Source organism: Gamsiella multidivaricata (genome assembly GCF_025024155.1).
Source record: "Gamsiella multidivaricata strain RSA 2152 chromosome Unknown BC939scaffold_95, whole genome shotgun sequence".
NCBI lineage: Eukaryota > Fungi > Mortierellomycota > Mortierellomycetes > Mortierellales > Mortierellaceae > Gamsiella > Gamsiella multidivaricata.
Window position 1 is genome coordinate 25,116 of NW_026251803.1, and position 26,291 is coordinate 51,406.

General features: G+C 49.9%; 9 protein-coding genes across 9 annotated transcripts; 3 read left to right on the plus strand and 6 right to left on the minus strand.

The window, feature by feature from the left end:
• Positions 1 to 225: 225 nt before the first annotated feature.
• On the plus strand, positions 226 to 1,887 carry BC939DRAFT_402733 (uncharacterized protein; the record flags this gene model as incomplete). The annotated part of the gene is made up of 4 exons (XM_051552693.1): positions 226 to 387; positions 666 to 800; positions 896 to 955; positions 1,051 to 1,887. 4 exons carry the CDS (start codon positions 226 to 228, stop codon positions 1,885 to 1,887), a joined length of 1,194 nt encoding a protein of 397 aa, XP_051407420.1.
• Positions 1,888 to 1,919: 32 nt separating this feature from the next.
• Positions 1,920 to 2,554, minus strand: BC939DRAFT_331571 (uncharacterized protein). Its single transcript, XM_051551603.1, has 2 exons — positions 2,283 to 2,554; positions 1,920 to 2,186 (listed from the first exon to the last, which is right to left on the minus strand). The coding sequence occupies exons 1-2, from the start codon at positions 2,439 to 2,441 to the stop codon at positions 1,953 to 1,955; spliced, it is 393 nt and encodes a 130-aa protein (XP_051407421.1). The 5' UTR covers positions 2,442 to 2,554; the 3' UTR covers positions 1,920 to 1,952.
• Positions 2,555 to 3,435: 881 nt separating this feature from the next.
• On the minus strand, positions 3,436 to 5,987 carry BC939DRAFT_331985 (uncharacterized protein). Its single transcript, XM_051551604.1, has 6 exons — positions 5,813 to 5,987; positions 5,576 to 5,678; positions 5,325 to 5,361; positions 5,010 to 5,120; positions 4,171 to 4,377; positions 3,436 to 4,058 (listed from the first exon to the last, which is right to left on the minus strand). The coding sequence occupies exons 2-6, from the start codon at positions 5,598 to 5,600 to the stop codon at positions 3,749 to 3,751; spliced, it is 690 nt and encodes a 229-aa protein (XP_051407422.1). The 5' UTR covers positions 5,601 to 5,678; positions 5,813 to 5,987; the 3' UTR covers positions 3,436 to 3,748.
• Positions 5,988 to 6,910: 923 nt separating this feature from the next.
• Positions 6,911 to 7,659, plus strand: BC939DRAFT_507463 (uncharacterized protein; the record flags this gene model as incomplete). The annotated part of the gene is made up of 2 exons (XM_051560886.1): positions 6,911 to 7,038; positions 7,464 to 7,659. The coding sequence occupies 2 exons, from the start codon at positions 6,911 to 6,913 to the stop codon at positions 7,657 to 7,659; spliced, it is 324 nt and encodes a 107-aa protein (XP_051407423.1).
• Positions 7,660 to 7,690: 31 nt separating this feature from the next.
• On the minus strand, positions 7,691 to 10,917 carry BC939DRAFT_466138 (carbamoyl-phosphate synthase L chain, ATP binding domain-containing protein). Its single transcript, XM_051557609.1, has 7 exons — positions 10,528 to 10,917; positions 10,156 to 10,292; positions 9,970 to 10,076; positions 9,374 to 9,865; positions 9,108 to 9,272; positions 8,249 to 8,984; positions 7,691 to 8,154 (listed from the first exon to the last, which is right to left on the minus strand). Exons 1-7 carry the CDS (start codon positions 10,644 to 10,646, stop codon positions 7,793 to 7,795), a joined length of 2,118 nt encoding a protein of 705 aa, XP_051407424.1. The 5' UTR covers positions 10,647 to 10,917; the 3' UTR covers positions 7,691 to 7,792.
• A 56-nt stretch (positions 10,918 to 10,973) lies between these two features.
• Positions 10,974 to 12,613, minus strand: BC939DRAFT_523856 (uncharacterized protein; the record flags this gene model as incomplete). Its single annotated transcript, XM_051561246.1, has 3 exons — positions 10,974 to 11,401; positions 11,546 to 12,376; positions 12,482 to 12,613. 3 exons carry the CDS (start codon positions 12,611 to 12,613, stop codon positions 11,306 to 11,308), a joined length of 1,059 nt encoding a protein of 352 aa, XP_051407425.1. The 3' UTR covers positions 10,974 to 11,305.
• Positions 12,614 to 14,970: 2,357 nt separating this feature from the next.
• BC939DRAFT_466144 (uncharacterized protein) lies at positions 14,971 to 15,196 on the plus strand. The gene has a single exon (XM_051557610.1). The coding sequence runs from the start codon at positions 14,984 to 14,986 to the stop codon at positions 15,140 to 15,142; it is 159 nt and encodes a 52-aa protein (XP_051407426.1). The 5' UTR covers positions 14,971 to 14,983; the 3' UTR covers positions 15,143 to 15,196.
• Positions 15,197 to 17,018: 1,822 nt separating this feature from the next.
• Positions 17,019 to 17,975, minus strand: BC939DRAFT_332102 (Dbl homology domain-containing protein). The gene has a single exon (XM_051551605.1). It carries the CDS (start codon positions 17,797 to 17,799, stop codon positions 17,164 to 17,166), a length of 636 nt encoding a protein of 211 aa, XP_051407427.1. The 5' UTR covers positions 17,800 to 17,975; the 3' UTR covers positions 17,019 to 17,163.
• A 5,928-nt stretch (positions 17,976 to 23,903) lies between these two features.
• BC939DRAFT_507467 (POT family-domain-containing protein) lies at positions 23,904 to 25,592 on the minus strand (the record flags this gene model as incomplete). The annotated part of the gene is made up of 2 exons (XM_051560887.1): positions 23,904 to 25,354; positions 25,442 to 25,592. The coding sequence occupies 2 exons, from the start codon at positions 25,590 to 25,592 to the stop codon at positions 23,904 to 23,906; spliced, it is 1,602 nt and encodes a 533-aa protein (XP_051407428.1).
• Between the last annotated feature and the right edge of the window lie 699 nt (positions 25,593 to 26,291).

The window sequence follows — 26,291 nt, forward strand, 5'->3', positions numbered from 1 at the left end:
TTCCCATACCGCAGCCTCAGCGAAAACGTACACGCAGCAAAGACGTTTTTGCGGCATTTCTTCTTCCTCTTCTTGATTGTCCCTGCTTGGGTGATCCCCAATGTACTGATGGCCAAGGCGGAGCACGATCTGGCACTGTCACACGGTGGTGGTGAAGGGGCAGGAGGGGGAGTGGGCAATGAGACGGCATCCCACGTTGCGATTGGATATGGGGGATTGAAGTTTATGACATTGTCGGCGGCTGAAGAAGGTGGAGCAGAGGCCCACGGTCCAGAACTGAGCAAGGCGGCATACTGGGTGATTTTTGTGCTGAACTTGTTGGTGATGATGCACCTGGGCAAGGCAGCCGGCAGGGCACTGGAGGAACTGGTCCCCAAATTTGGGATGGTAAGTGGCAGGCCATCCCTTTCTTTTCCTCTCTGACACGCAAGTGGACATGCCTATGATCGTGAATATCCCGAGGAGAAATGGTGGTGTGTGAGTGGTTCATACTTCCCCCCTTGTTAAGAAAACCTGTAAATTGAATGCTTCCTGAGTTTCCACAAATCTGCTTCCGCCCTATTCTGCAGCTAATAATGGACACGTTCTTTTTTTATTTCCCGATAACTTTTTGGTTTGTTGGTCTGTCGTAATCGATAAATCGATAACAAAACCATGCGATGTAGCGGGTCGTCAGTGTGTTTGATGCCTTGACCAGCAGCACAGTCGAGCTCGCTGTTGCTAGCTTTGCCCTCCGCAAGGGGCTTGTCGTCGTTGTCCAGGCGGCCATGTTGGGCGCAATCTTGAACAATTTGCTCCTGGTAAGCCCATAGATTCGATCGATTTATTCACACAAGGAGTAACATTAAACGAAACAGGTCCTAATCATGTATTTGTTTATTCGCATATTGTATAGATGATGGGAATTGCCATCTTCGTGGGAGGTATATACAACCACCAGCAGAAGCTGAAAAAGGTGAACCTCATGTCCTGTTGGCAATGCTAGTGAATTTTCTCTTCCTCGCGTACTGACGCCTGTTTTTTTTGTCGTATTACTCCCATCTCATTCAGGAAACAACCCAGACCAGCGTCAACATCCTGATGATCACTTGTATTGCTTATGTGGTCCCCATCGGCCTCGAATCGACCCTACTTCAAGTCTACAAGAATATCTCGCCAGCTGGTGCCGATCAGACCGCGATCCGCCTTATAGTCGAGGCTGATATTCTGAAGCTCTCCAAAATCATGTCGGTCATCCTCCTGATTGTGTATCTGTCCTGTCTGTTCTTCCAGTTCCACCACGAAACGTTTATGATCACGCCCGAAGCCAAGCATGAGGGCTCCCATACACTCGAGCGCCGCTACGCTCATTTCTGGTTCGCAGGCCTGGCTTATGTAGCCTCAATGGCAGCTCAAATCTACTCGGCTAACTTGCTTGTTCACGCAGTCGAAGGACTCGGACGACTGCACCACCTCAACGACTCCTTCGTGGGATTTGTCCTGCTTCCGATTGTGCTGATCGCAGACTTGCAGGAAGAGGTCATCGCAATTCGAGAGTCAAAGGCAAATCGACTGGATAGGTCCGTAGCCCTCATGGTCGGCTCCTGCATGCAGATCGCACTACTAGTCACGCCCATATTGGTAATCCTGGGCTGGGTCATGGACGTGCCTATGACGTTCAAGTTCACTATCCTTGAGGTCGTTATCTTGGCAACCTCAGTCTTGCTGATCAACTATTTGATTCAGGATCATGAAACCAATTGGTTGGAGGGCGTCATGTTGCTGGCGGTCTTCATCATGTGTGCTATCGCGTTCTTCTACGACGATTCGCACGTTGAACTCATCTCCGGCGAGGGAACCACCATCAGTGGGGATGGTGTCGGTGGAGCGCCAGCAGCACTACACTAAGCCATCGTAGCCGTAGCTTTACACAAGTGCGCATGTTTATTATATATATTTATAGAGTTGCAAATCTACGCTGTTGGTGCAGAAGAAGACCCTGTAGAAGGTGATGATGGCGGTGATGGCGATGACAAGGAGGCAGCCGCAGTTTTGCGCTGTTCTTCCCCGCCGCCGTAGAGGATATCATGACGCTTTTGCTCTGCGATTCTGATCTGCATTTCCCGATCCCGTCGCTCAAAATTGGTGAATGTTGTGTCAGACCCGTTGCCAAATCCTCCCAAGAACGCTGCGACCATCAGCCATGCCTATCCACCATAATAGAGGCAAATTGTGTAAGGTCAGTATGGGTGTATCAAACGATTTTTTAATAAACAAAAAAATAAAAAAAACTACAGGTGTACCTTTTGTGGAGGTCGAACGGCTGCAAATTTGGGCCAGGTGGCCTGGAGGACGCCCCCGGCGAACAAGGCAACACTGCAGTACTTGAGGGCACCGATGGCACCTCCGCGCATAGCCTCCGCAGCGGCAGCATCGTCCATGTTCTGTTTGATCAGACGCATTTTCTGATTATATATATTCTTAAAGTTGTGATTAAGTGTCGAAGGAAGGGATCTGCCTGAACAGCGTGGGTATTAAAATGGAGAGAGAGCTGAGAGTTGCTGAGAGATGATCCTGAGGACGCTTGTTCTTGGGTGTGGTACGTAGTAAGTGTCGGATGGAGCGTATGTGTAAGCGAGTTCTTTTGTTTTAAAGGTGCATTCTCCCACAACGACAGTGCAGCTTCAATTTATATGAAAAATCGGACCCGGTATTTCAATCTAGATTTGCGCCCGATCCACTCCACGGGTGACGACGACGCGTGGATGTGCTCAATTTGGGAGTTCCGGATCGAAAGGTGGAGGAGCAGGATGCCGGCGAATATAGGCGGTTTCATTGTCAGTCCCCATTCCATGTATCTCTTCTAATGTCCTCTGCATTCATTATGGCGAACTGTTAGGTTGCTCCTGTCCTCTCATTGAAGAACGGATCAGGAACTATGTCGGCGCCAGGAACTATGTCGGCACCAGGGACTTTGCAGCCTACGGTCGCACCGGTTGATCGATACGATGCCACGACGCACAGCTCCTGAAGTATTCACGGTTTAGAGCATCTCCCAGCGGCCTAGTGATCAGCAGTGTGTTTTCATGGGCATGGGCTATGTGCGAACCACGACAAGAGTGCGAGTGCGCAGCTGCTCAAAATAAACGGGGTTTGCAAATTTTAAGCGTGAGTAAATAGGCTATCCCGCACCCGAAGAGCGCCGGCCTCGGCTTGCGTTTTAAACATTTCTGTCGATTCCGCCCTTGAAATGAAGGGAAAATTTTATGCAACCGGGCTTGACAATAAAGGTCAGCGCTGCCTCCCTTACGAAAGCGTCCCCACGACGCTGACTCCTAATGAATCTTATTGTGGGACTGGACGTCCGTCGACTGAAAAGCCTTGTTAGTCAGCTAACCATCCATACTCACACTACTCACACTCCACATTATTTCTTTACACGAAGGACTACGGGTTCGTAACAGGCAAATCGAGATTATTCTTGATCAAAAGGGCCGACAAGCTAGAAGCGAAAGCTGGCCGTGCAGGGATTCATACTTCATACTTCAATGGACCATGGTGTTGCCGCCAGTATACTCATATCTTATTTCATGGAAAGGAAGGGTATATATACTTGTATCTGCTTCATAAGGACCTTATGTGAGTGGATAATGTGCGAATAGAGAATCGATCGACGTGGGAGTAGCGGGTATCAACGGAAATGACAGCATGTATGGTGTTTGAAAAGAAATGCATAAAACATGTGGAATATGGATGGCGACGGCCGTTTTTAGGCCCGGCTCTCGGTGCCAGTAATCGCTTTGGTGTTGACCTGTGGCCTCATCATCTGTCGCATTCTCGTCACTTCCTCCCTTGCTGTAGCGACACGCTTTTCAACAGTGTCCTTGGCCTGATCAACCATCGTCTGCGCTTTCAGGGTCATTTCCCGCGATCGCTGTTGAATCTCTGCACTGGACTTTTCGATAATCTCGGTCGAGATTTTTTGGACTTCCTCCGCTCGGAACTGCAGGTAGCCAGTGGTCTGGTTGGCGGTATGCAAGAAACCTCCTGCGCTCGTAAGTACTGATCCAAGAACATTTCTAAAGCAGGGAGGTTAACGACCACACTGCGTTGTTAAAAAATCTCGTCCGTTGACGACATATCAAAAGAATGATTGCTGCAATCAGGCGCGTGCTGAATTTTCGAACTTACCGGACGACGTGGTCGTACCACCAACCAAGAAGTGGCATACTCTGCACAATACCCTCGAGGGTCCAGGAGTCCTGGTGACTGTAGATCATCGGTCCGATGGGCGAGTCGCGGAAGTGCAGTGTGGTCGTCGCGGGCACTTGAAGATGCAGCAGTGGAAAGAGTCGCGGTCGCAGGTTCTGAACCAAAGAGATTATAGCGGTGTGTCCACTATGGTAGAGAAATGTGGATCAATGCTTTGATCAGTATACTGGTAACAAGCATCATTTGGATACAAGAACTTTTGACATAGGAGAGGGGAAGAGCTTTGTCGTACACTATGATCTAAGCTCATTAAAAAGAATTGCTGGATCCAAGTTGGTCAAAGCGCCCTATGGATCCTATATTATTTTTTTTCCCCTGCCCGAAAACTTCAACACCGCCAGTGCATTGGACATCGTTGGGCGCCTTTAAACGATAGTTGATGAAGTATCCTGACTGTCAGTACAATCAAATCCAGTTGGATCCATGTCGTGTGTATTGATCATGTTCAGTCGCATGCCTCTTTGTGTGTCGCGAAAAGTTATAAGATGCAATATGAAGTCACATCCTTGCAATCCTCTTGCAGATCCAGGTACGGGGCCCTGCAACATGCTATGGAAACATATGCCTCCTGCTGTTGCGTGCTTCTTACGTTTGTTGCAATATCATTCCTCTCGCTAAAACAGATAATATTCGCTTTCGAACCATACGTTGGCGACTCCGAAATTATCGGCTCATGCTCTCGTTTTTGTCCTGCATTCTGCTCCAAGGATGTCTATCCCACATGCCAATTTTTTTTCTTTTTTTTTTTGTTAACTTACTCAAAGACGATATTGGTGACTTCGGGCTCATCCTTGTTTAATGAGGTCCACACCCGAAAGACTTTTCGAATGTTGTATTTGCCTTCAATGGTAAGCGCAGGATGGATATATCTATAGAAGCAAATGAATGAAGTTAGAAAAACCTGCTTTCACAATGCAAGAGTGACCCTACCAAACGAAAACTGCTGGCTCAATGATTTTGGCCTTTCGCCCGTGAAAGAGAGGCAGGTGAAGGAAGTGCACATGCAAAACCGCGTAATGTGGCACAGGCCAGAACACAGTATTATCCCCATCTTCCAAAAATCAAAGGCATACATGGCATGGCCGAAGGCCATCGTATGTATGCGGTGTGCTGTTAAAGTGAAAAGGAACGTGCCATAGAAGAAAAGAGACAATAGCGGTTATCAACGAACTAATGCACTTTCCACATGCTTCTGTGAACCATGCACACAAACCTGCCTTGGCAAGCCATGCTTTTTCCCTCCCTTTTCCAATGATGCTTTGTGTAGCAGCAACGAAAGACGGAGGGGACAAAAGAATAAGACCATGGCCGGAGAGGAACTTACTTGGCGTCATCGGTGAAGAAATCATCAAGGATTTCCTTGTGCATCTCTTCGTCGTAGCTGGTCAAGCGGTTGGCAATCCACCAGATAAACTCCATGTTCTTGTCTGCTCCAAACAGTCGAGCATCCAAGAAAAAAAACCCTTGTTAGTAACTGGCATATGAAACCATTTTATTTGCTTCCTTGTGGGGCGGATGGGTTGCTTGATTGGGGGTTGAGATAATAATCGTGCTTGCTTACCAGTGATTAAGTCGTGGTTGTTGCTGCTGATGTTGCTCATGCCACTGACGCTGCTCATCGAAGAGGACTCATAGCTTCGATCAGAAGATCCCATCGTGTATAGGTCTTTCATTTCTTTTGCCGCAGTGGAGGAATGTCCTGAGTGTCCAATGGGATGACTGTGTGGTAGACTGATTCGATTCCAATGAGCTCCGCCGAGTTTTTTTTTTTTTTTTTTTGCTCTTGTCCGATTACAGTGAGGATGCTGGTGGGGTTGAAGACTCGACAGAAAAAGCGATGAGAAGGATGGGAGAATGAAGGTATTTGCGAGTGAGGAAAAGGTGGAAAGGAAGAAAGGGGCGAAGAAATCCAGTCGAATGCACGACGAGCATCCGCAGTGATACAGGCACTAGTGGCCGCCCAGCATCCTTTCTGTGTCGTGAAGAACCGTCAGAGAAAGTGCCGCCGCGCATCTACCACTCTTTTCCAAGTCGTCTTTTCCCTATGAAAACCGTGCATATCTGCATGTAAGCCGACATGAGTTAGCATCGCCATCGATAGCGTCCTTTTGAATGCAATAGGCAGCATGTGGATGTGGATACAAGGCCTACAGCCCATAGCTGCGCCGTATAAATCCAAAAAAAAACTATCGACGCGACTTCCAAAAACAACGGTACTACACCTTGAAAGAGCATCGCTTTGAAATCCGCTCATTTCGTGTTCCTCGTCCCGAAAACATACATTTCTGTAAGCAAACATCTCTGCCGCGTATTTCTTACCCAGCGGACCCGATTGCCGTAGGCCTGCTTCAACAGCTTCCCTCGTAGCCCACTTTTAACATCTTTATTCCCATGCCGTCTACTGGAATTGCTGTAGTAAACCAGTGGTTGGAATAAACGTCGGTACAAGTATGTGCTTGAGCAAGGGAATGACCATATTCCGAGCTGGGTCTTGTAGTCGGACCTTGATTTCTCGTTTGCGACCAGAGCTCGTGAACAAAAGGAGAAGCACACTGAGAAAGAAGATCGGTGACAATTGCAGGAGGAAGTCCAGCTTTAGGCGCTGTCCGAGGACGTTGCGATTGATTTTGGCACGACCGCACCGGCGAAGGTCTTCTCTATGTCGGCTCTGGCGGGAGCACTAGAGAGCGAGTCCTCTACTGAAGAGATGTCCAGGAAACGCGTAAGGAAGGATGTCATATCCTCGATGGAGCTCTACGGTCCAATGACAGATTCAGAGCGGGACGCGTGGGACAGAGTGGAAAGACTACAATGAGAGGTGCATGAGAGAGAGCGGCAGTTAAAAGATTCATGGGGCCTGTTGAAGGGAGCGCAACGCCAGTTGCAGGAGTCGAGCCTTATACGAAGAGTTCATGAATGAATTCAATGTACCCACCAAGTCTATTGATTCGTATCGAGGAACACGACAAACAGCGAGGCAAGAGGCTCGCAATGGACAAACAGTGCGTTGTCAGCCATCGCCACGAGATCTGAATGAATACGTTGCAACGACACAACCCATACGTGGAATTAGCAATTATTCGGGGAGCTCGCCGAAGACTATTGTGGATGTTTTAAAGGACAGAATCCTCGAGGCCGGTACTCCCATACGAGCATTGCACGTATGTTTGCCTCTAATCCTCGACAATTTGCTCTCGGCATGAACTTGGCAGGCAGATGGCCTTGTGGCCCTCGAATTACGTCGTGCCAGGACACGGAATAAGCAGGATGATGGTTGCTATGGAGCTCCGTTACAAGAAGGTTGGCAACACGAGAAATCTCGTGGAAACTCTTGACATCAAGGCAAAGAGGCGTAATAATCTGGAGGAAAGGAACTCGGGCAAGTTCAAGGACGCGCTTATTGCGTAGTTTCCCGAGTCATGCTATATCCAACATCGCAATTGATCTCACTTAATTCTTTGTTTATTGTGCCTTTCAGCTAATTTCTAAGACCATAACTGCAATGCCAAACCATCTCCTCAAGTGTCTATCGTTGAACATTTTACTGAATATCGCAAAGAGTCGTTCCGGCCTCAATCATATCGCCCTCGCCAACATTCAGCTTCAATGTGCCGTCGTGGCGCGCATACAGGCGGACTTCGGTCTTCATGGACTCCATAGTCAGGATCGCCTGGTTCTTCTTCACGACCGTACCAGTTGGGACCAGGATCTTGAGAATCTTGCAAGGCATGGGTGCCGTATAGGGCGAGAAGACATCGTCCTCGCCCTCAGCTGCGCTCTTCAGTTTATCCTTGCGTGCAAACAGGATTTGCTTGCCACCAAAGTCCTTGGTGTGCACGTAAATCTCCGTGTTGTGGAGCTCAATCGATCCATTCGCAATGTTATAGTCGCGCGTAACCCCATCTATAGACAAAGCGATTAAACCATTAGTCCATCATCATGATTTTGGGCACAAAGCGCGACTCCTTCCCAGGGAGAACAATGCAGTGGAGCTTACCAATGGTGCAGCGAAGGACACCGCTGCGCTCGCCAAGATCATCCTCCTCCACAACCACCTTGCCCAATCCAACTTTGGCGGTGCGCCATGGGCCTGGTTCCTCGCCTGCCACAACAGCCCTATAGAGGACCTCGAACTTCTTCTCAGCCTGCTTCTGATTGGGAGGAACCCAAGCACCGGGCTTGACAATGTGTTCGTACTGAAGCTCGATCGTCCGCTCGGCGACCTCACCCACATAACCATCCTGCTGCTTCTTGTGCTTCACATATCTCCAACCGCTAGGAATATATCGAAGTTCTGAGCGAGCTTGCTCACGCAGATGCCATCCCCAGAGCATGGGCACGATCGCAAGACGATCTTCATCTGGATGAGGCGCATTGTTCTGCTTATGGATAGCCTCCTCATCAATGAATCGAGTCGACAGTCTTCCAGCCTGAAACCGTGGATGTTGCAGCACCTGGATCAAGAACTTGCGGTTCGTTGTCAGACCCAAGGCGACAGTCTCACGCATCGCCAGAGCCATCTTTTGGATAGCCTGATCACGCGTGGGTGCCCAGACGGAGATCTTGGAGATCATGGGATCGTAGAAGATGCTGATTTCGGAGCCTGTTTCGATGCCGCTGTCGTATCGAACGCTCTCAGCGGTGCACTGCTTCCAGCGTCTGATCTTGCCGGTGCAGGGCAGGAACTCGTTCTCTGGGTCTTCGGCATAAAGTCGGCACTCGATGGAGTGACCCTAATAAGGCAGAACGATATGGACAATGGATAAAATGAAAAGTCAGATATTTTCTTCGTCTTCTTCGCCTTCCTTAGTTCAGCTCTCTGTACTTCGCAGTCAACACATTCTTGTGCATCTTACATTCAGCTGAAGGTTGGGAAGCTGGGTCTTGGAGATATCGAATCCTTGGGCGACCAAGATCTGCAACTCCACCAAATCGAGACCGGTTACCAGCTCCGTGACAGGGTGCTCGACCTGGAGACGAGTATTCATCTCCAAAAAGTAGAACTTGCGGGTGGCATCATCCTACAAAGATGGGAAGTGGACATCAGGACATCATTGGTAAGAGAGAACAACATTAAGTGCGCTTGTATACTAATCGCGTTGTGATGTATTTAGTTACTTACCACAATAAATTCAATGGTTCCGGCTCCTTCGTACCGCAACAGTTTGCCGATCTTAACCGCAGCTGTGGTCATCTCATGGCGCAGCTTGTCGTCCATCATTGGTGAAGGGGTTTCTTCAATCACCTTTTGGTGTCTGCGCTGAATACTGCACTCGCGTTCGAAGCAATGGTACACATTGCCATGCTTATCACCCATGATCTGGATCTCAATGTGACGGGCGTTCGAGAAGTACTTTTCGATCAACAGGTTGTCACTTCCAAAGGATCGCAGCGCCTCGGATTTGGCCATCTCGATCTCGTCTTTGAGAGCTGAGGCCTCACGCACGATACGCATACCCTTTCCTCCGCCTCCGGCAGAGGCCTTCAAAAGGACGGGGAAGTCGATCTGGATTGCCTGTTGGATCAGATTGTCAATGCTTTGATCCGCACCGTTGTAACCTGGAATCAATGGAATCGACGGTTCCTTGGCAGCCAGCAAGTTCTTGGAGGCGATCTAGTGAAAGCCATAAAGCACCGAAAAAGGATGCTGCATTAGTCAAGACTCAGCTCAAGAGCCAATAGGTGGAGCAGCAACCAATGGGGCTTCAAGTCTTTTACCTTATCTCCAATGGCAAGAATCGACTCGGGTTGAGGTCCAATGAAGTTGATGCCAGCATCGGTACAAGCCTTTGCAAAGTCAGTGTTCTCAGACAAGAAGCCGTAACCTACAATATACGATGGCACGTTTTAGACCTACAAACGCAACGAGCTATGGAAAAATGAAGGGAACAGTTTGGGTCGTACCTGGGTGGATAGCATCCGCTCCAGTGAGACGACATGCCTCGAGGATCTTGTCGCCGCATAGATAGGACTCTGAGGAAGGCGAGGGTCCGATGAAGACGGACTCGTCAGCCATTCTGACGAACAGAGCATTCTGATCACTGTTATTGGAGAGTGTAGTAAAGAGACAAACGTCGCATTAAAATCAGGCGTGGAGAAATAAATCCATCCTCCGATGCATACACCCGCCCCGTTCGGCCGGCCCGATCGATGGATCGGTCTCTGCAGACAAACGCGTCCGCCAGGAACAGGCAGGACAAGAGCTGTGTAGGACATGTGTATTTGTTATATTTTTTTTTCTGTGTATGAAAACCAGGGTACTGGTCTTGCACATACGCCTCGGAGTATACGGCAACGGTGGCGATACCGAGCTTGCGGCAGGTCTTTATGACTCTGCAGGCAATCTCTCCACGGTTTGCGATCAGGACCTTGCGAATGGGCTGGGAGTGGGTCATTGTAGTGCGACTATGGAGGTTGAGGAGAGAGTGGGACAAGGTCGCTGGACTGTTTTATTCACCGAGAGATAGCAGAGAGGAAGAAGAAGAGTGGAGAGATAGAAAAAGAAGAGAAGGAAGAGCGAAGGTGTCGAGACGGATGAAAGAAAAAAGGATGGTTGGTGGTGAAATGAAATCGAGATGGAAGCGGATGGCTACCCCATTCCACGGACGAAGGGAAACCGAGGTTGAGTGCAGCATAAAGCGACAAGCACCCTCGCGTGCGAAGCGAACACATTTCATTTGCATGGATCGCAATAGGAAAGCGAGCCCAACAACGCGTACATGGCCATTGTCTCTTTCTTCTTCGTGCTGTGAGACAGTGTCCCTCTGCGCTCGAATGCAATCGCTATCCGTCGCGGATGGAGCCCTGCATGGGTCCTCCCCGACGAGCAAAGGCGGGTGTTCAGTTCCCAGATGCGTTGTGCTTTCCGAAAAGATTTCCCCACTTTCTCCACAAGTGAACAGAGAGCCGCGTGCAATTAAACTCTGCCTCAAGCCCTCCTCCACCACGTGAAGTTACACACCTACTTTTGTTAGTCTGACGACGCGTCTCGTCGTCCGCTGCCTAGGCCGCCAGTCATCTGGGCATTGCTTCAGAATACATGTACGAGTATATTTTAAACCGTGCTGGATGCCAGAAAGTATCTGCAATATGTATATCGAGGGCCAACAAGGGATACACCGTGCTTGCTGCCAAAGCACCACATGACTGACTATGTACAGTACACAACTCTTGATCGCCTAGGCTGGCATCTAAGTGACGAAGATAGAACTGAAACTTGTTGGACACTGTATTCAGGGACCAAAATGCAGTCTTCTGTGGTTGTTTTTGCCACATTAATAGGCGACGGACTTACCAATATTCCTCCTCGACCGATAACCTGGCCGTTGTCGTCCAAGGTAACAGAGCTCGGTCGCAGCATTGGAGAATGCGGAGGGGTCATGATCGCATTCCCCAGAGTTATGTCCGAGTCCCTTCTCGAGTCTCGCTTTCTGTTTTCCTCAAGGTCATATCCCAACCCAAATCCGGCATTGCGACCTTGTTGCACTGATCCAGGGTCCAACCCAGCGCCAGTGCCCACCTGGTTGGTCAGATTCGAAATGCTCCTGGTACGCGTCATCGGCAGTTCGCACCGAGTAGATAAACCTATCTTCTGGCTCGAGGAATTCGCAATAAAGACCTCCTCGGGCGGTGTTACTGAGTCGCACCCTGTCACCGTGGACTTGCTGTAGGCTCCGTGACCGTATGGAGGAAGGAAAGAGATAGAGGAAGCTGTAGAGTTGGCGTCGCGATAATGACTGTTGTTGTACTGATAGATCGACGGACCCGGACCTGAGACCTCAGCCATGTTGCGATATCCTATAGGACTGGATGGCTCTGGAACATACCCGCCTCGTCGCCGATTCCTGTGGTTATCCACATAGCAAAGACAAATACCCAGACCGATGAAAACAATGGCACTTGACAGCGAGATAACTATAACCTGGATCAAATGGGCGCGTCTCTCTTCCTGGGTGCTCTCTTGGGATTGTGCGGGATCCGTGAAAGTTTCTCCGGGGATATGGCTCTGCGATTGATCAATGTCGACCCATATTAAGCTCCGGGCACCATGCAAATTCTCCAGCAAGCCCTCGACGGAATACAGATAAGATCTGCATCCATCATCCCGATATAAGGCAAAGACAGACTGATTTGAGCTTGAAGAAAAAGAATATGCTAGGCTGGGGACCTCGACACAGGTGTTGACCTGCACGTTTATGGGACTTGCGTTCGGTACGGGATCGTTACTTACAGTGAAGAAGGAGAGAGTAACGGTGGTATTTGGATCAATGGGCTGTGCAGACGTGAACGAAAGACCGAGCGCAAGGAGCAAGACCAATGCTATGCTGGTTGTCGCTGGTGCAGCGGAGAATGAGATGATCATGTATATTCTAGGGGCTTTAAATGGAACTGAAGGGGTAGGGCGTAGTGATGTCTCTCACCTGAGAGAAGAATGAAGTGGGAAGTGGGAAGTGGGAAGTGGGAAATGGGATATTCTGGCTGCGGGCGCGAGGGAAACAAGGATCGAGAAGTGATATTTTGGGAAAAGAAAGGAAGAAAAAGAAGAAAAAAGAGATGTGAAGGTTCCTTGAAGAAAGATATCTCCATCTCGGATATCGTGTCAGCATGGATGCATGGCGGGATGCAATGCGCTGGGATGGTGCTTACAGTGTTGTTTAGAGCGATCCATTCAGAGGAGATTGGCTAACCGATTCGCATGCAAAGAAGCACAAAGGACGAAGGGTAAGGGCAAAGGACCAAGGGCGAGGTGCAGCAAAAAAAAAAAGTACTAAGTGGCGGCATTGCTGCTCCCAGATGCCCAGGCGGGGCAGAGAATGGCATGCTGCATGTATGGCAGTGCAAAGGACAAGAAGCGCCCGTTTCTGTGCTGTTTGCTGACGGCTGTGCCTGAATTCTCTCGGAATCAAACATCTGGGCGTCCTTTTCCTTACAGAACTGCAACAGTGTCTGTTATTTCTATTCTTGGCAGAGTTTGTGTGCGGCAGTGGCGAAGCAGCCAAAAATTTCTGTGGCAGGAGGTCGAACGCCATTGCCCAAGTCGCGCCCTTGGGCAGTCGATTATCTCCTATGAACACTGATCCCTATCACAGCGGTAGAGATCGCGATCGTGATTGTCAGTCGTCCTGAATGCATCTCGAAGCGTTAACTAGTCAGTAGGTTCTTTTTTTGGGGTCGCCGCCTTGAAAAAAAATGTCCTTGACTTTTAAACCACCTGTGTAGAACGTCTCTTTTTTTTTATGCTGGCTGGAATGTCTTTCCAAAGGAACTCTGCAGGGGGTTAACATGCGCCCATCCTGACCCTCAGATGCCTAGACTACGCTTGGAATCGCGCCTCTTCGTCTATCTTTCGCTACGTATTCCCATCGTATCTACCCACATCAAGCACAGGCATTATCTCCTTAGACTAAAAGAGTATTTCTTTATATGATGCTTGCAACGCGCGATGCCGCGCCCTCCAGGTGTATCAATGCCGAGAGGGCCGATGGTAACACGCCAGAGTCACCCAGCTTCCCAGGAGTCTCGACCAAGGAGGCAATACCAGTTGATTTAATGGCTTCCATAACAGCAATGCCATGACTGCCAGCATAACCACCAAGCGGCCCATGGGAGTCAAGACAACACCATTTATGCTCGGCGGCTACCTCTTTTGCTCAGTTGGTTCTATCTATTGGTCTTCCCGCTGATCCATATGTGTCAGCGGCAAACAAACATCGAATAGATCTTCCTAAAGTTGACCTCTGTACTTACTGTACGAAAGAATAGGAAAGTCTGAATGCGAGGTGACCGCAGAAGTATGTCAAAGCTGTTGCTGTTGCTGTTGCTGTTGCCAAGTATACTAGCAGAACACTGCATCAAACACCCGAGCATGTCTGAAATTGAACCTACACGGGGCCGATTGCTGGCGACCTCAGTTTCGCTCCGTTGTATAGGCCTCCAGCGCTGGTCAGGACGCTGCTCGGTCTCTATGGCACAAAGTGCACTTTCATCGGGATCTGGAAGCTGATTTGGGCCGCATGCATTTGCACTGTCACATACTAATCCCTGCGGATTTTGGGAACATTATTCATGCAGTACGCCTACCCCTGACACGCTTGAGCAGCTCAATCGCAGCCTACCGGTTCTATGGCCATTGCGCCGCCCGAGGGGCTCAAGTAAAATCTGTCGTGCATAATGAGCAACACGATCCAGCTGCGAAACATGAGGCGCCTGACATTACTCACTGACCCGTATATTGTCGTATTTCATGCAGGTGAAAGCATCAGTCTCGGTACTCATTTATCGTGGGACACTCGTTCTGGAGAGGATACGAGATGAATAGGAGATATAACCAATATCCTCATGAGAGATATAACTCATATTGTGGAAGCTGTTACGAATTCCATTTCCTCCGGTCAGCCATAGTCGAGACCATCCTCATCCTCGTTTTTGCATCCTCGACTGTAGATTAGGCCCCCGCCTTGACAGCTGCTGCGCTGGTGCTTGTGGTTCTTCTGATTCAAGAACATTTCGGACGATGAACTTCTGACGTCCATATCGAACAGACAGCTGTCAGCGCATAGCGCGTGCATCTCATGTAAGAGATTTTGACAGCTACCAAGCTGATCAAGTTCTATGGTTGGATGCGCCTTTTCAACATCAAGTGGAGGAGGCTGACAAAAGAAAGCTGGGCCCGTTCAAGCGAAATCTGCACATCAAGGCTGTCAACATGACTGCGGCCTTTGCGCTTCCTATAATGGTCTCTGTAGTCGCATTGGCTATCCATAATGACGAGAAATCATGGCCGATCGACAGTATTATGGTCTTTACAGCGCTGAGTGTCTCCAGTACTCTACGATATCCCTTTCTGATGCCCCCTATCGCTGTCAAGAGCACTTCTGGTGATAGAGACTAGCTGCGATCTGGGGTGTCGCCATGACCGAATAAACATGCTTGACTTCTCACAGTGAATACCTTGCAGCGCCCATGATGGGTGCAAGACTAGTCCTCCATCGTTTGGACAACCATCTAACGCGACCCAAGATGAAGCCTCTATAGGGATGTGCAATCTCAGATGGTGGATGGCTTGCGCTTGAGGTAAGAGATCGTGAGATCGCTTAGGACATCAACCTCAGCTAAGCGAGAAAGACTAGTGGTAATTGTGGGCTAGATCGGGTCTAGAAAGAGTCCCTTTATTACTACCTTGCAGGGCCGCTTGGCAAACAGGGAGTGGAGAGTCGGCACTAAGGATTGACAGCAAATCATCGTTCGTTCCTTAGGAAAACATCATCCTCGGTAAAGCCCTGAGCAGGAGCGGTACGATACTGTAGTAAAGATATGAATCCTTGAGCAGGACTGGACTTTGCTGAGCCACGGCGATATGACCGAGATTGGAGAACGCGGAAGCGACTTGTTAAGGGAGATGAGGTATCACGTTCAAACCTTGAAAAGCGCCATTGACATTTGCTTTATTGTTTAGATCCGGAAATTAGAAATAACGCGTGTCGCTTGCCAGGGCCGTGTGTCACAAATCTGATATGGCTGCTCCTATGAACGATCCGCTGGCAGCCATCAACCAGTGTATTCGCGGCTATCTCTCAGACTGGACCGTCATCATCATCACCCACCAGCTGCAGTACCTGCATCCATGCACAGAATTGCCATACTCCAGCCCGGAAAGATCGCGCACCAAGGCATATTTGCAAAGCTCATGTCTAACGAGCCTTCCTTCAACGCCTTGATCAATACACGCGTGCCAAACGAGGATGAGGGACTCTTTTCATCCGTGTTTACAATTTAGGGTTGAAGGATTATCCCTTCCTTCGCTTTTAGAGGACATAATTTAATTTAAGTTTGCCGAGGCGCCAGTACAATCACGGTTTATGAACGCGAAAAGGACCGTGCAGTCATGTCCGAGCCCTTTCTTGCCGCGAACGCGATGCTCTTCTTGGAGCCGGGGAGGAAATCTCACACGAAGACAATTTTCCGAAGTTCGATGCAGCGCATGATCGTTATGGTGCCATCTCAAATGAATTCACCTTATAGCAAGCATCCTTTGAGTCAACAAAAAAAATAATATAAAATCGACTAATATTGTAGCGCATACATACAATTCAATCAGATGAAAGTCCTTATATTCCTGAGCAAGAAGTACGTGGGAGGAAAGCAACGAGGGATCTGAAGAAGATCGTAGCAACCTGCAGGAACTAGAAGATCGGGGTGACGAGGAACTGAACCTTTTGGGCAAACAGAGAAACGACGAGGAGCAGGAGGAAGACGGGCCCCCCCCCCACAAGAAGCTGAACCACCCGGTTCTCTTCACATATGGCCTTGGGAAGTTTAGTCCAGGCACAGGGCTATTTCCGCTTCACTGGATCTTCAAAAGCTTTTTTCTCTGCAAGATGAGCTTTATTAGTCTACTATTCGCTTTATGAATGCAAAAGCTAGCTTCTGTGCATCCTTTATTTTAGGCGACAGCTTTGGGATACACGGTTGTCTCTACCGACGAATTTTGGTCCCATCAATGTGTCCTGGTTGCGGAGGAAGATTTGTCAAGCCAGGTACGAGAACCTGCGCATACGTTGACTGCAAGCGTTGGATTGACCGTGATTCGGTGGGCAAACAAGGTAACTATTACTCCTTGTAGATACATGTTTTTGTGACTCAAAGACGGTGGAAAGGATAAGGAGAACTATACACTATTGGTACTTTTTGGAGGTGCTACTCTACAGGGCTATAATACAGTACAGGAATAAAATGAATGCAAACGACCACGCCTTGCCAGCCATGTCAACAACATGCAGGCCTCAAAGACAAATAACCATGTTACAGTAAAACAAGAACAGACGACAGAAATAAAAAATAAAAAAATTAAAGAGTAAGGAAAAAAAAATTAATATGAATAAAAAGAAGAAAAGGAACTCGCACTCGCACCCTTCACTGACGCATGGATAATGGTTGCACATTGTTGGTAGCAAGAGCCAGGGTGTGCAGCTGCTCCAGTGCATGAACAATACAGATATAATCTTGATGCTCGACATCCGTATGCTTTTTCAGGTCCTTCAGTAGCAGGCAATAACGCGTCACTCGCTGAATAGGAAGGATAAGAAGGTCCGTAAGACTGAACCGGCTAGTCGTCTCCTTGCCTCCTACACAGTTGCGGAGGAAATGCTGGTACTCGGAGAACTCTCCGATGGTCGTTAGCGTCCCATGGTTGCTGCGGGAGGTGTATCCGGTATTGCTCTTGCCGACATTGGCCTGGTCAGAACCAGTGTTGGATTTGGACCCAGTAGACTCCAACAGGGCCGACGATGGTGCCCCTGGAGCAGAGTTTAGCGAAAAGATAGCTGGTAACGATCGACGCTTGTCCATACGAGGACCTCCGGCCATTGGCGCTTTTGAGGAGATGTCCGTCGGCGAAATCACCGGCGAGAAAAAGGGTGCAGCAGAGATCGATGTCCGCTTGGATTTCATAAGCGTCCTGAGAGCCTTCATGCCCTTGCCATACGACTGACCGTACTTCAAAAAAATCGACAGAGAGTCTTTGACGTCCAAGAAGATGGTTCCAATCATACTAGATTCGTCTGACCAGACTTCATCAAGAACACAGTCCCCCAGCCGTTGGGATATCTGACTGGAAACAGCCGTCAATGCAGAGATGTGGGACAACAACTGAAAGAGAGGGTTGGATTTGGGTATAATTGGCTTATCAGTCTCGAGCGATCTGAGGAGGGGCTCCACAAAGACCTGCAAATAGCGAAGCAAAGAACGGGATACAACAAGTCAGTTAATAAAATGCATTCCAATTGTCTCTTACAAACACTCAGCTGATAATCTAAAGCAAAGCAAACAGCAACTTTACCTCTTGGATGATGCGCAAGTACTGCAGATAGTTCACTTCAGTTGTATGGATCTCCTGCGAAATGAACTTGCGAATTTCTTTGTTCCTGGCGATGGCTTCGGGTGTGTCAAACTAGCGTTTTGTTGCAGTCAGTATTATAAAATGTTAGATTGGGGGTTTTTTTTTGTTTTTCTTTTTTGGAGGAAGGGAGGGAGGGAGGGAGGGAGGGAGGGAGGGAGGGAGGGAGGGAGGGAGGGAGGGAGGGAGGGAGGGAAAAGTGTTCATCTTCAGGTGGTCAGTCAAGTTTACCTTGGCATGTTTAACAACTTCGAGCTCTCCGCCGCCATATGTCATGCTCAAGCGACTCTTGCTTCTTGGCTTTGCCTTCCCAACTACAGGCAGAAGCTTGGGCGAACAAGCACTCATGCGGTGGCTCATATAATCATCCTTTTTGGAAAGACGTTTGGCGGGCTTGCTGCCCTTTTTGGTTGGCAAAGGTGGAATCGAAGGAAGGGTGAGTGATCCGGTGGAGGTGTTGGCGGAATGCATTGGAGTGTACAAAAATCGATGGGTCGGATCAGCCTTATACAACAGCGCCTGCAATTCCTTCAGGTCGGCGTTATAGCGCGCATTCTGTTCCCGCGCATGCTGGGCCATACGACTGAGTCCGTCCCACTCGTCCGCACTGCTGTCGACTACTGAAGAGTCCACTGATCCGCACGTAGATGTCTCACCGAGGGATGTGACGCTAGAGGCGACGCCCCTGCTGTAGAACAGGGGTCTGGGTGGAACCAAAGACGACGTACTGGATTGTTCCTTGTACTGGAGCATGTCTGTAGCTGGAGACTGCTCTCCCCACTGTGGTATAGCGCGTCTTGTATTTGGCGAACGAAGAGAGGTGCTGCGGGATACTGTTGCGACCTCGGCCGAAATCTCCTCTAGACTCAAGATCGAGTTGGAAAGCAGCACTTCAGAATGTGGCCGCACATCATGGGACTGGTTCTCGATCTCTGCAGCAGACAATGCCGTCCATGATTTGAAGAACCTGGTCGATCTCATGGACGAAGGCTTGATAGCGAGATAGTGCTCTCCTTCGAAGTCTTCGGGCGAAGCAGTTGTGGGCGGTCCTGGCTCTGAAGGTGGCCCGTCCAAAAGCTCCTCGATGCTTTCTCCTGACCATCGACACTCGCTGGATTCCCTAGCCTTGTATGAGATGATTGATTCGCTAACAGATTCCTGGAAAATTTCGTGGATTTTGGGACGACGGCGGTTGTTTGATGTGTTCTTGACGCAAGCCTTTCCTAAGCCGAGCTCTGCAGCGCCAGTCAACCTCTGGGCAAGGCTGTTCAGTGGCGATGTATTGCTGACAGCTGGCTTTGTTTCAACTGGGAGCGCCGGTACAGGCTTACTGTCGAGAACGCTCAGAGTGTTGAGTGGGAGTGGCGGCTGCGGCTTGTCCAGATGTTCGAGAGAGAGAACCTTCCTCAGTGATTTTCCGGCAGTTGGTCGCGCGGTAGACGACGACCCGTCTGAAGGAGAGACAGACGACCCCAGAAGCAGGTTCATCGTCAACTCAGATTTTGACCGAGGCAAGATTGAGGATTGTGCTGCTTCTGCGAGTTCAGTCTCTGTCCAAAGGTCGATTCCATGTTCTCTTCTGTCCTGTCCCGAGTTCAAAAGCTTGGCATCGGCTGTTTCCTCTGGATGTTCCTGTGCTGTGGTCGATCTGGGAGGCATAGATACCTCCACAGGTAGTTGACCAAGCCAGGTAGTGACTGCATCAGGCGCAGCCGCAAGAGTGAGTCGCTGCGCAAGATCCAGAGCCCAGTTCTCGTGGTCGAGTACATCCTGCGAAATACCACAATCCAGGACGGGGGGGTCGGCCATCACGACGGTATCGATAGATCCCCTGTGAGAATGGCGCAAAAATACTTTGCGAATACTACGTCCGAACGTCGCCAAGGACGAGCTCCTCGTAATTGAACCGCCATAGCCGCTGTCCTTGCGTTCGACAAGGACAACGTCCGAGGACTGGGCTGATGACTCTGAAATGGTTGGCGGTGGAAGCGGTTGATCCTCGAGAAACTGGAGTTGGATCTGGGGCGGATGAGGTCCCAGGACATGGAGCGCAGAGATGGATGCGTGGCTGCTGTCGCTTGAACGAGGGGGAGGCTGTGTGGAGTTGGGAGAGAGATCCATGGGATCCTGGACATGTGGGGTGAGGAAGACGGGCTTTCGGCTTAAGGATGGATTCCGAGATCTGGGGGGGGCGAGGGAGGCAGCGGGGATGAAGTAGCAGTAGCGGATCTGGGGGATGTGGCTGGCAGGGGAGGGCTGTGTTGCGGCGGAGGATGCGGCGGCTGCGTGGGTGCTGGTGGTGCTGGTGGTCCTGGAGGGTATGGGCGGGAGCGGCGTTGCCTTGAGGGGGAAGTCGAGCGCGCGGAGCGTGGAGCTGGGAGCGTCGTCTGGGTGTGGGGGAGGGGGAGGGGTGTAGGGGCTGGCGACAGAGGGGTTCATTTGGGGGGTGAACACTGGGGCTTGCGAGTACGCTGGTCGCGGGCGCCGCGGCAGGGAGACAGGTGCTCTGGGAGTTGCTGCTGGCGCTACAAGGCATGGGAGGGGAGGGGAGGGGTTAGTGGCGGATATAGACGTGCTCAGTGGGACCGGAGGATAGGAGTGCTGCACAAGGCGATAAATGAATCAGAGCAAATGCAATTAAATGCAGTGATACAGAGGGACGAGACAGGAGAGGGGGAGGGGGGAGGGGGGCAGCACTTCTTAAAAGGGGGGGGGGGGAGACTGGGATATACAGATGGGGTCGAGGGCAGGCACAGGGGCCGCTTGCATCGGTCTCCAGGGCTACTGTGCGAAGGCGGAGGGCGGGCATCGCCTGGGACCAGCAATGGGCCCTCTCCTGGTAGATCCCCTGCACGACTGCGAACACTTTTGGTGCCTGGGACTCGGTACCAGGGGAACAAAAGGGGGTAAGGAGGGGTGATAGGGGATGCACATGTGGAATGGGCCCGGGAGGAGGACAGTGCAGGTTACGCGCTGAGATTATTGGCTGCCTTGAAGGGCGCGCACTTACCACCAGAAGAGATGGTAAGAGGGGGGGATATTTCTTCCTTGGTTTGATCCTTACTTCTTTTGTTTGTTCTTGGTTCCACTGCAGACTGTCGGTTGTTGCGGTCTGTTACTTCAGGGAACGCATTCGCAAAGCGTGGCAAGGACAAGAGGAAGACGACGGAGGGAGGGAGAGAGAGGGAGAGAGGGAGGGAGAGAGGTGGGCTAAATAAACGGGCTGGTGTGTGGGTGTGGGTGTAAATGCGGATAGGATTAAATGAGGGATAGGCGGCCAAGGAGAGCGGGGGAGGGGGACAAGGTCATTAGATGATCAGTTGAGGAGCAGCAAGCAGCGATGAGAATGAGATTAAGAATGAGAATGAGAATGAGGATGAGAATGAGAATGAGAGCGATGTGTGCTGGTGCGTGTGTATGTGCGAAAGAGCGGGAGAGAGAGAGAAGAGAGCGGGAGAAAGAGTGGGAGAGCGCAAGAGGAGTGGTGTGGTGGGCGAAAGAGTGCGAGGGAGTGCGAGGGTGACGGATATGATGCGATGGTGATACCGCGTCCCATACACACCGGAGGTGGACCGCACAAGGTGGAGCCTCAGTCAATCAATATATCATATCGTATTGAACCCGTTTATGAACGTGATACTGAAGTCATTGACCATTGCCCTCGCAGACTGATTACAGCAGCGAGCTGCAACCACTGCAACCACTGCAACAACAATAACAACAACAACAACAACTGCAACAACAACTGCAACAACAACTGCAACAGCAACAACTGCAACGACAACAGCAGACGCATACAACGATACATTCACACTCCCCCCACCCATCCACTCCCACCGCGCACCCGCGCAAACGCCCACGAATGCACCCACTCACTCTCAGTCGCAACGCGGCAACCGAAGCATCCGAGAGCGATACCAGAGCTGAACTTGAATTACTAAGAGCAATCGCCAACCGAAAACCCAAATAAAGCCGCTCATATACCTATCTCTTGTAGAAATCATCTTTTCATCTTGCATCTCAACAGCAACAGTCTTAGACTATCCTGCAGAATCTAACCCGCATCTTGCAAGACCACGTCCATCCTGTCCGGGCACACGATCTGCGACGTTTGCCGCTCTATCTGATCCTGGGACCTGTCCGGCCCCCGTAAACCTGACTGACTGTGTCTGTGCTTCGTGTTTCTGTTTTTCGCGCACATACATCACCCAGGAACAACCAAGCGAGTAAGGTATCCATGCTTGTAACACTTCATTCAGCCAATTGTTTTTTCCGTTCAACTCTTGCAACCTTCAAGGCCGTTAAGAGCTTTAGTACGTTCATTTATTCATCGTCATGATGATAGAGCAACACTGACTATGTATTTAGGTCAACCTTTGCATCCTGCAAATCTCACTAGCCTTGCGACCACTAACAGTATTGCTCAAAAAAAAAACAATCTTTCTTTGAGCCCCTGCCTTGCATCCGACAAAAGATAGGCGGTCTTTCCGCCGATATCATGATGATGAGAGAGAGACATGTGTGAGTTTATGATGATTCGCCCACAATCCTCAAGAAGGATGCAGTTTTTTTTGCTCTGGAAGGAAGGACATGTTAGTCTAGCTTCGCATTCAACATCTGTGCACCGCAGACTACATGGTCTGCCATGCTTCACAAAAAAAAAAAGTTCCATCTTTTGATACAACTGAGCAACAAGAAAGTGCCGCTGTGCTCATTTTCTGGACTTTGTCGCTTGTGCAACCGGATCCAGAACCAATTGCTCATTCCTGGTTTTTTTTTTTTTTTTTTATCGTTCTCTCGATCACGATAATGGAGCCTTGGCTCTTGTCTGTTTTTTTTTTCGCTCATTTCTGCTTACGAACACCCCTAGCAGACTTTAAGTAGAAATAACCCAGCAATGTGGATATGGAGCTTTGGACAACCGGAACCTACACCAAAATAGCAAACAATCATGCACACACAACAAATCAGAAAACAAACATGGCAAGAAAACAAACGGGTCAAAGCCATGGGTGGGATACCCTCTTTTGTGCATCTGGAGTGGCATGAGCCCCTACCAAAAAAAAAAAAAAAAAAACACACACAAGAACAAAAACAACAGTGCGCTGTATTCCGCAAGGTGGTGCCAACGGAGGGTTTTTGTGTCACTGGTCTTCCACAGGCTCGCCAAAGCAAGAGTCCTCTAACAACCCTCTCCGATTGTACAGCTCGATCGACTTAAAGAGGTATAACTCTTTTATCACAAGCCAAGCCTATCAAAGACTCGGACAGTATCAACTGTCAATGGCGGGGCCTCAAACCTCTCCATAATAGTAGAGATTAGAAAAATGAGATGCAGGGTGTTCCTCTCGTGTCACCATTAGACGATCACATATATTTTTTTTTCTCGAAGACGGACATCTAAACAGTTTGAAGAGTATCCGAGTCTGTACCGACATCGTTCCACACTCCTGCTTTAGCCTGATAGAACGCAATTCCGTATCTCGAGATGCTTGTTTATTACTCACTTCCTTCAGAGGAAAAATTATATAAAATTACAGGTGGCGGTGATAGTGGTAACGGTGGTAATAGTAATGATGATAGCGATGTGGGGTAAGCAAACGATAAAACCACAAATTCAAAAAAAAAAAAAAAAAGAAAAGAAAAGCACGATCCGAGGCTCTTGCACTATACAATTAGAAAGTTGGAGAGGAGAATATGAAAGAATAAAGTCTCTACAGGAAGGATACACAAAAGTGACGGCACCGATCCCTCTTTTTTAAATGATGTTGTCCAGGTGGGCAAACTTCCAAGCAAACAGTCCAGTCATGACGAACATGGCCGCGGCCTGAGCAGCATAAACGTAGACAAAGTTGGGGTCGTTCGACCAGATAGCAAGGATCATTCCGATCAACGATCCAAAGGCGTTCGTGGCCAGGAATAGTGACATGACCACAGACTTGAGCTCGGGCGCAGCGGAGCGGAACGCGAACTCGAGGCCCGTGGCGGATGCAAAGATCTCAGAGATACCGATCAAAATGTAGGCAGGCAATTGAGTCCAGATCGTGATGTCATTGATAACAAGGCTGATGTCCGAAGGGATGTCGATGACGACACCGGGGTTATGGGGGTCCTTGCCAGTAAAGTCGTAGTAGGGTCCTGCCTTGTACAGAAAGTGCTGGAGAACTGTAACGTAGATGAAGCAGAAGGTGACGATAGAGAAACCAATGATGATGCGGTTGATGGGTCCAAGTTTGAAACCAGCCTTGCGGAGAAAAGGGAAGATAACGATGTCGAGAATGGGAATGAAGATGACAATGACGGCCGAATTGACAAAGGACAGCTGCTCGGGCTTGAGCCAGCTTGGGCGCTGCATGTTGATGGCCATGTTGACAAAGTTGTCGTTCATGTTGTTGTAGAGAGCCCAGTAAACGGGGTAAACCAAGAAAACCTTGCAAGCGTGGTAGGTGCGCTCAAGATCGTCCACAAACTTGGTGTTCCATTCGAGCGAGTCATCCGTCTTCGGGGCTGCACCCTGGATCCAGTGAGTGCCAGGAACACGTTCCTTGCGGTGCTTGAACGCATAGATGAGACAGCGGGAGGTCTCGCCGAGAACGTTACCCTTGGGAGGTCGATCATAATACTTGGACCTGCCGAGCGCAAAGATGATGATGCCGATAACAAAGACGATGGCAGGGATCATGAAAGCGAGGTCCCAACCCTTCTCGGAGACAGCGGGGGTGATGGCCTGACCGAGCATACCGCCGATGTTGATGGCCATGTAGAAGTAACGGAAGACGCGCTCGACGGTGATGGCATGGTTGATGGTGACACCGGTCTTAGTGGGATGGGGGTAATCCTCAGCAGGGATCTGCTCGGCAGCAAAAGTCGAGACATTGGATTTGATACCGCCGGTTCCCCAGGAGATGGCGCAGTAAAGGGCAACAACGAACCCGGGCAAGCCCACGGTGTCCTTGAGCGAGTCGATGGAGGAAACGGTTAAGAGGACGAGACCGAGGGTGTAGAGGATGGCGAAGATCAAGATGGTCTTGTACTTTCCGAGCCACTTATCGGCGACGATCGCGCCAAAGATGGTGGTGATATAGGAAAAGAAGGAGAATCCGCGCGAGATGGCGGTGGCACTGCCCTTGGTGAGGTCAAGGTGCGTCAGCATATAGCGCTGGAACAGCATGGAGGCGCCATAGAAGGAAAAGCGCTCACACAGTTCAGCTAGGTAGAACAAGGACATAGAAATTTATTGTGTCAGAGCTGATTCATGTCACACATGAGCCAACGGATACCAGACGGCTGACTTACTGACGATGATGAGCCAGGCGGCAAAGGGGATGGGGCCGGGGACCTGGAGGTTGTCGGGGACAAGGTCCTCGCTGACTTCCTTCATGGGGTAGGCATCTTGGATCTCCTTGGTGCCGAGGACTTCGTTGCGTCCTTTCTCGTGGTCATCCATGGCTGGGGGGAGAGGAATGTGGGGAGCGAGGGATCTGGGGGCGGAGGGGGCAGAGGCGCGATGAGCAGAGAGACAAACAAAGAAATGAAAAAATGAAAAAAATCCGAGAGAGAGGGAGCAGCGGAGAGAGGGACGGCCCCCTCTTATAGTTGTACGCGCCTGGGGCTGCGCCAATCACAGGGAGGGCGGGCACGGCTAGGCTGCCGATTGACAGGAGGACCAAGAGTCTAACGGACACGGCTCGATTGGTGACGACACCCTCGCCCCTTCCAGCGCTTCTAGACGTTCCCCAGCGGTGTCTGACTCAGGCCTCCATTCTGGCCCAGTCCAAACAAGGGCACGAGCAAGCTCGATCGCCCAATTTAGCTCGTCCTTGTAAACAGTTCAAGACAACGGTGTGATCATACTGCTCATTCCTCGGTACTAGCCCGCTGCGACAACAATGACTCTCTCTCGTCTGCATGCTCTCCCGGGATCTAGCAGCCCAACCCCTTCAACCTTCGCGGTTATTGCACCGTCATAGACTTCCCATAAGGAGCAACTAAAGAGCTTGCTGCAAATCGATTTGCTACACTAGCCATAGGATGATTGACAAAAGGGCGAAAGGAAAAAAGGCAGAGAATCCTGTGGGTGCGCCTCTCGGAGCCACATCCGTCGTTTTCTGAATCCCGCTTGCAATTTGCTGAAAGACCTTCCTTC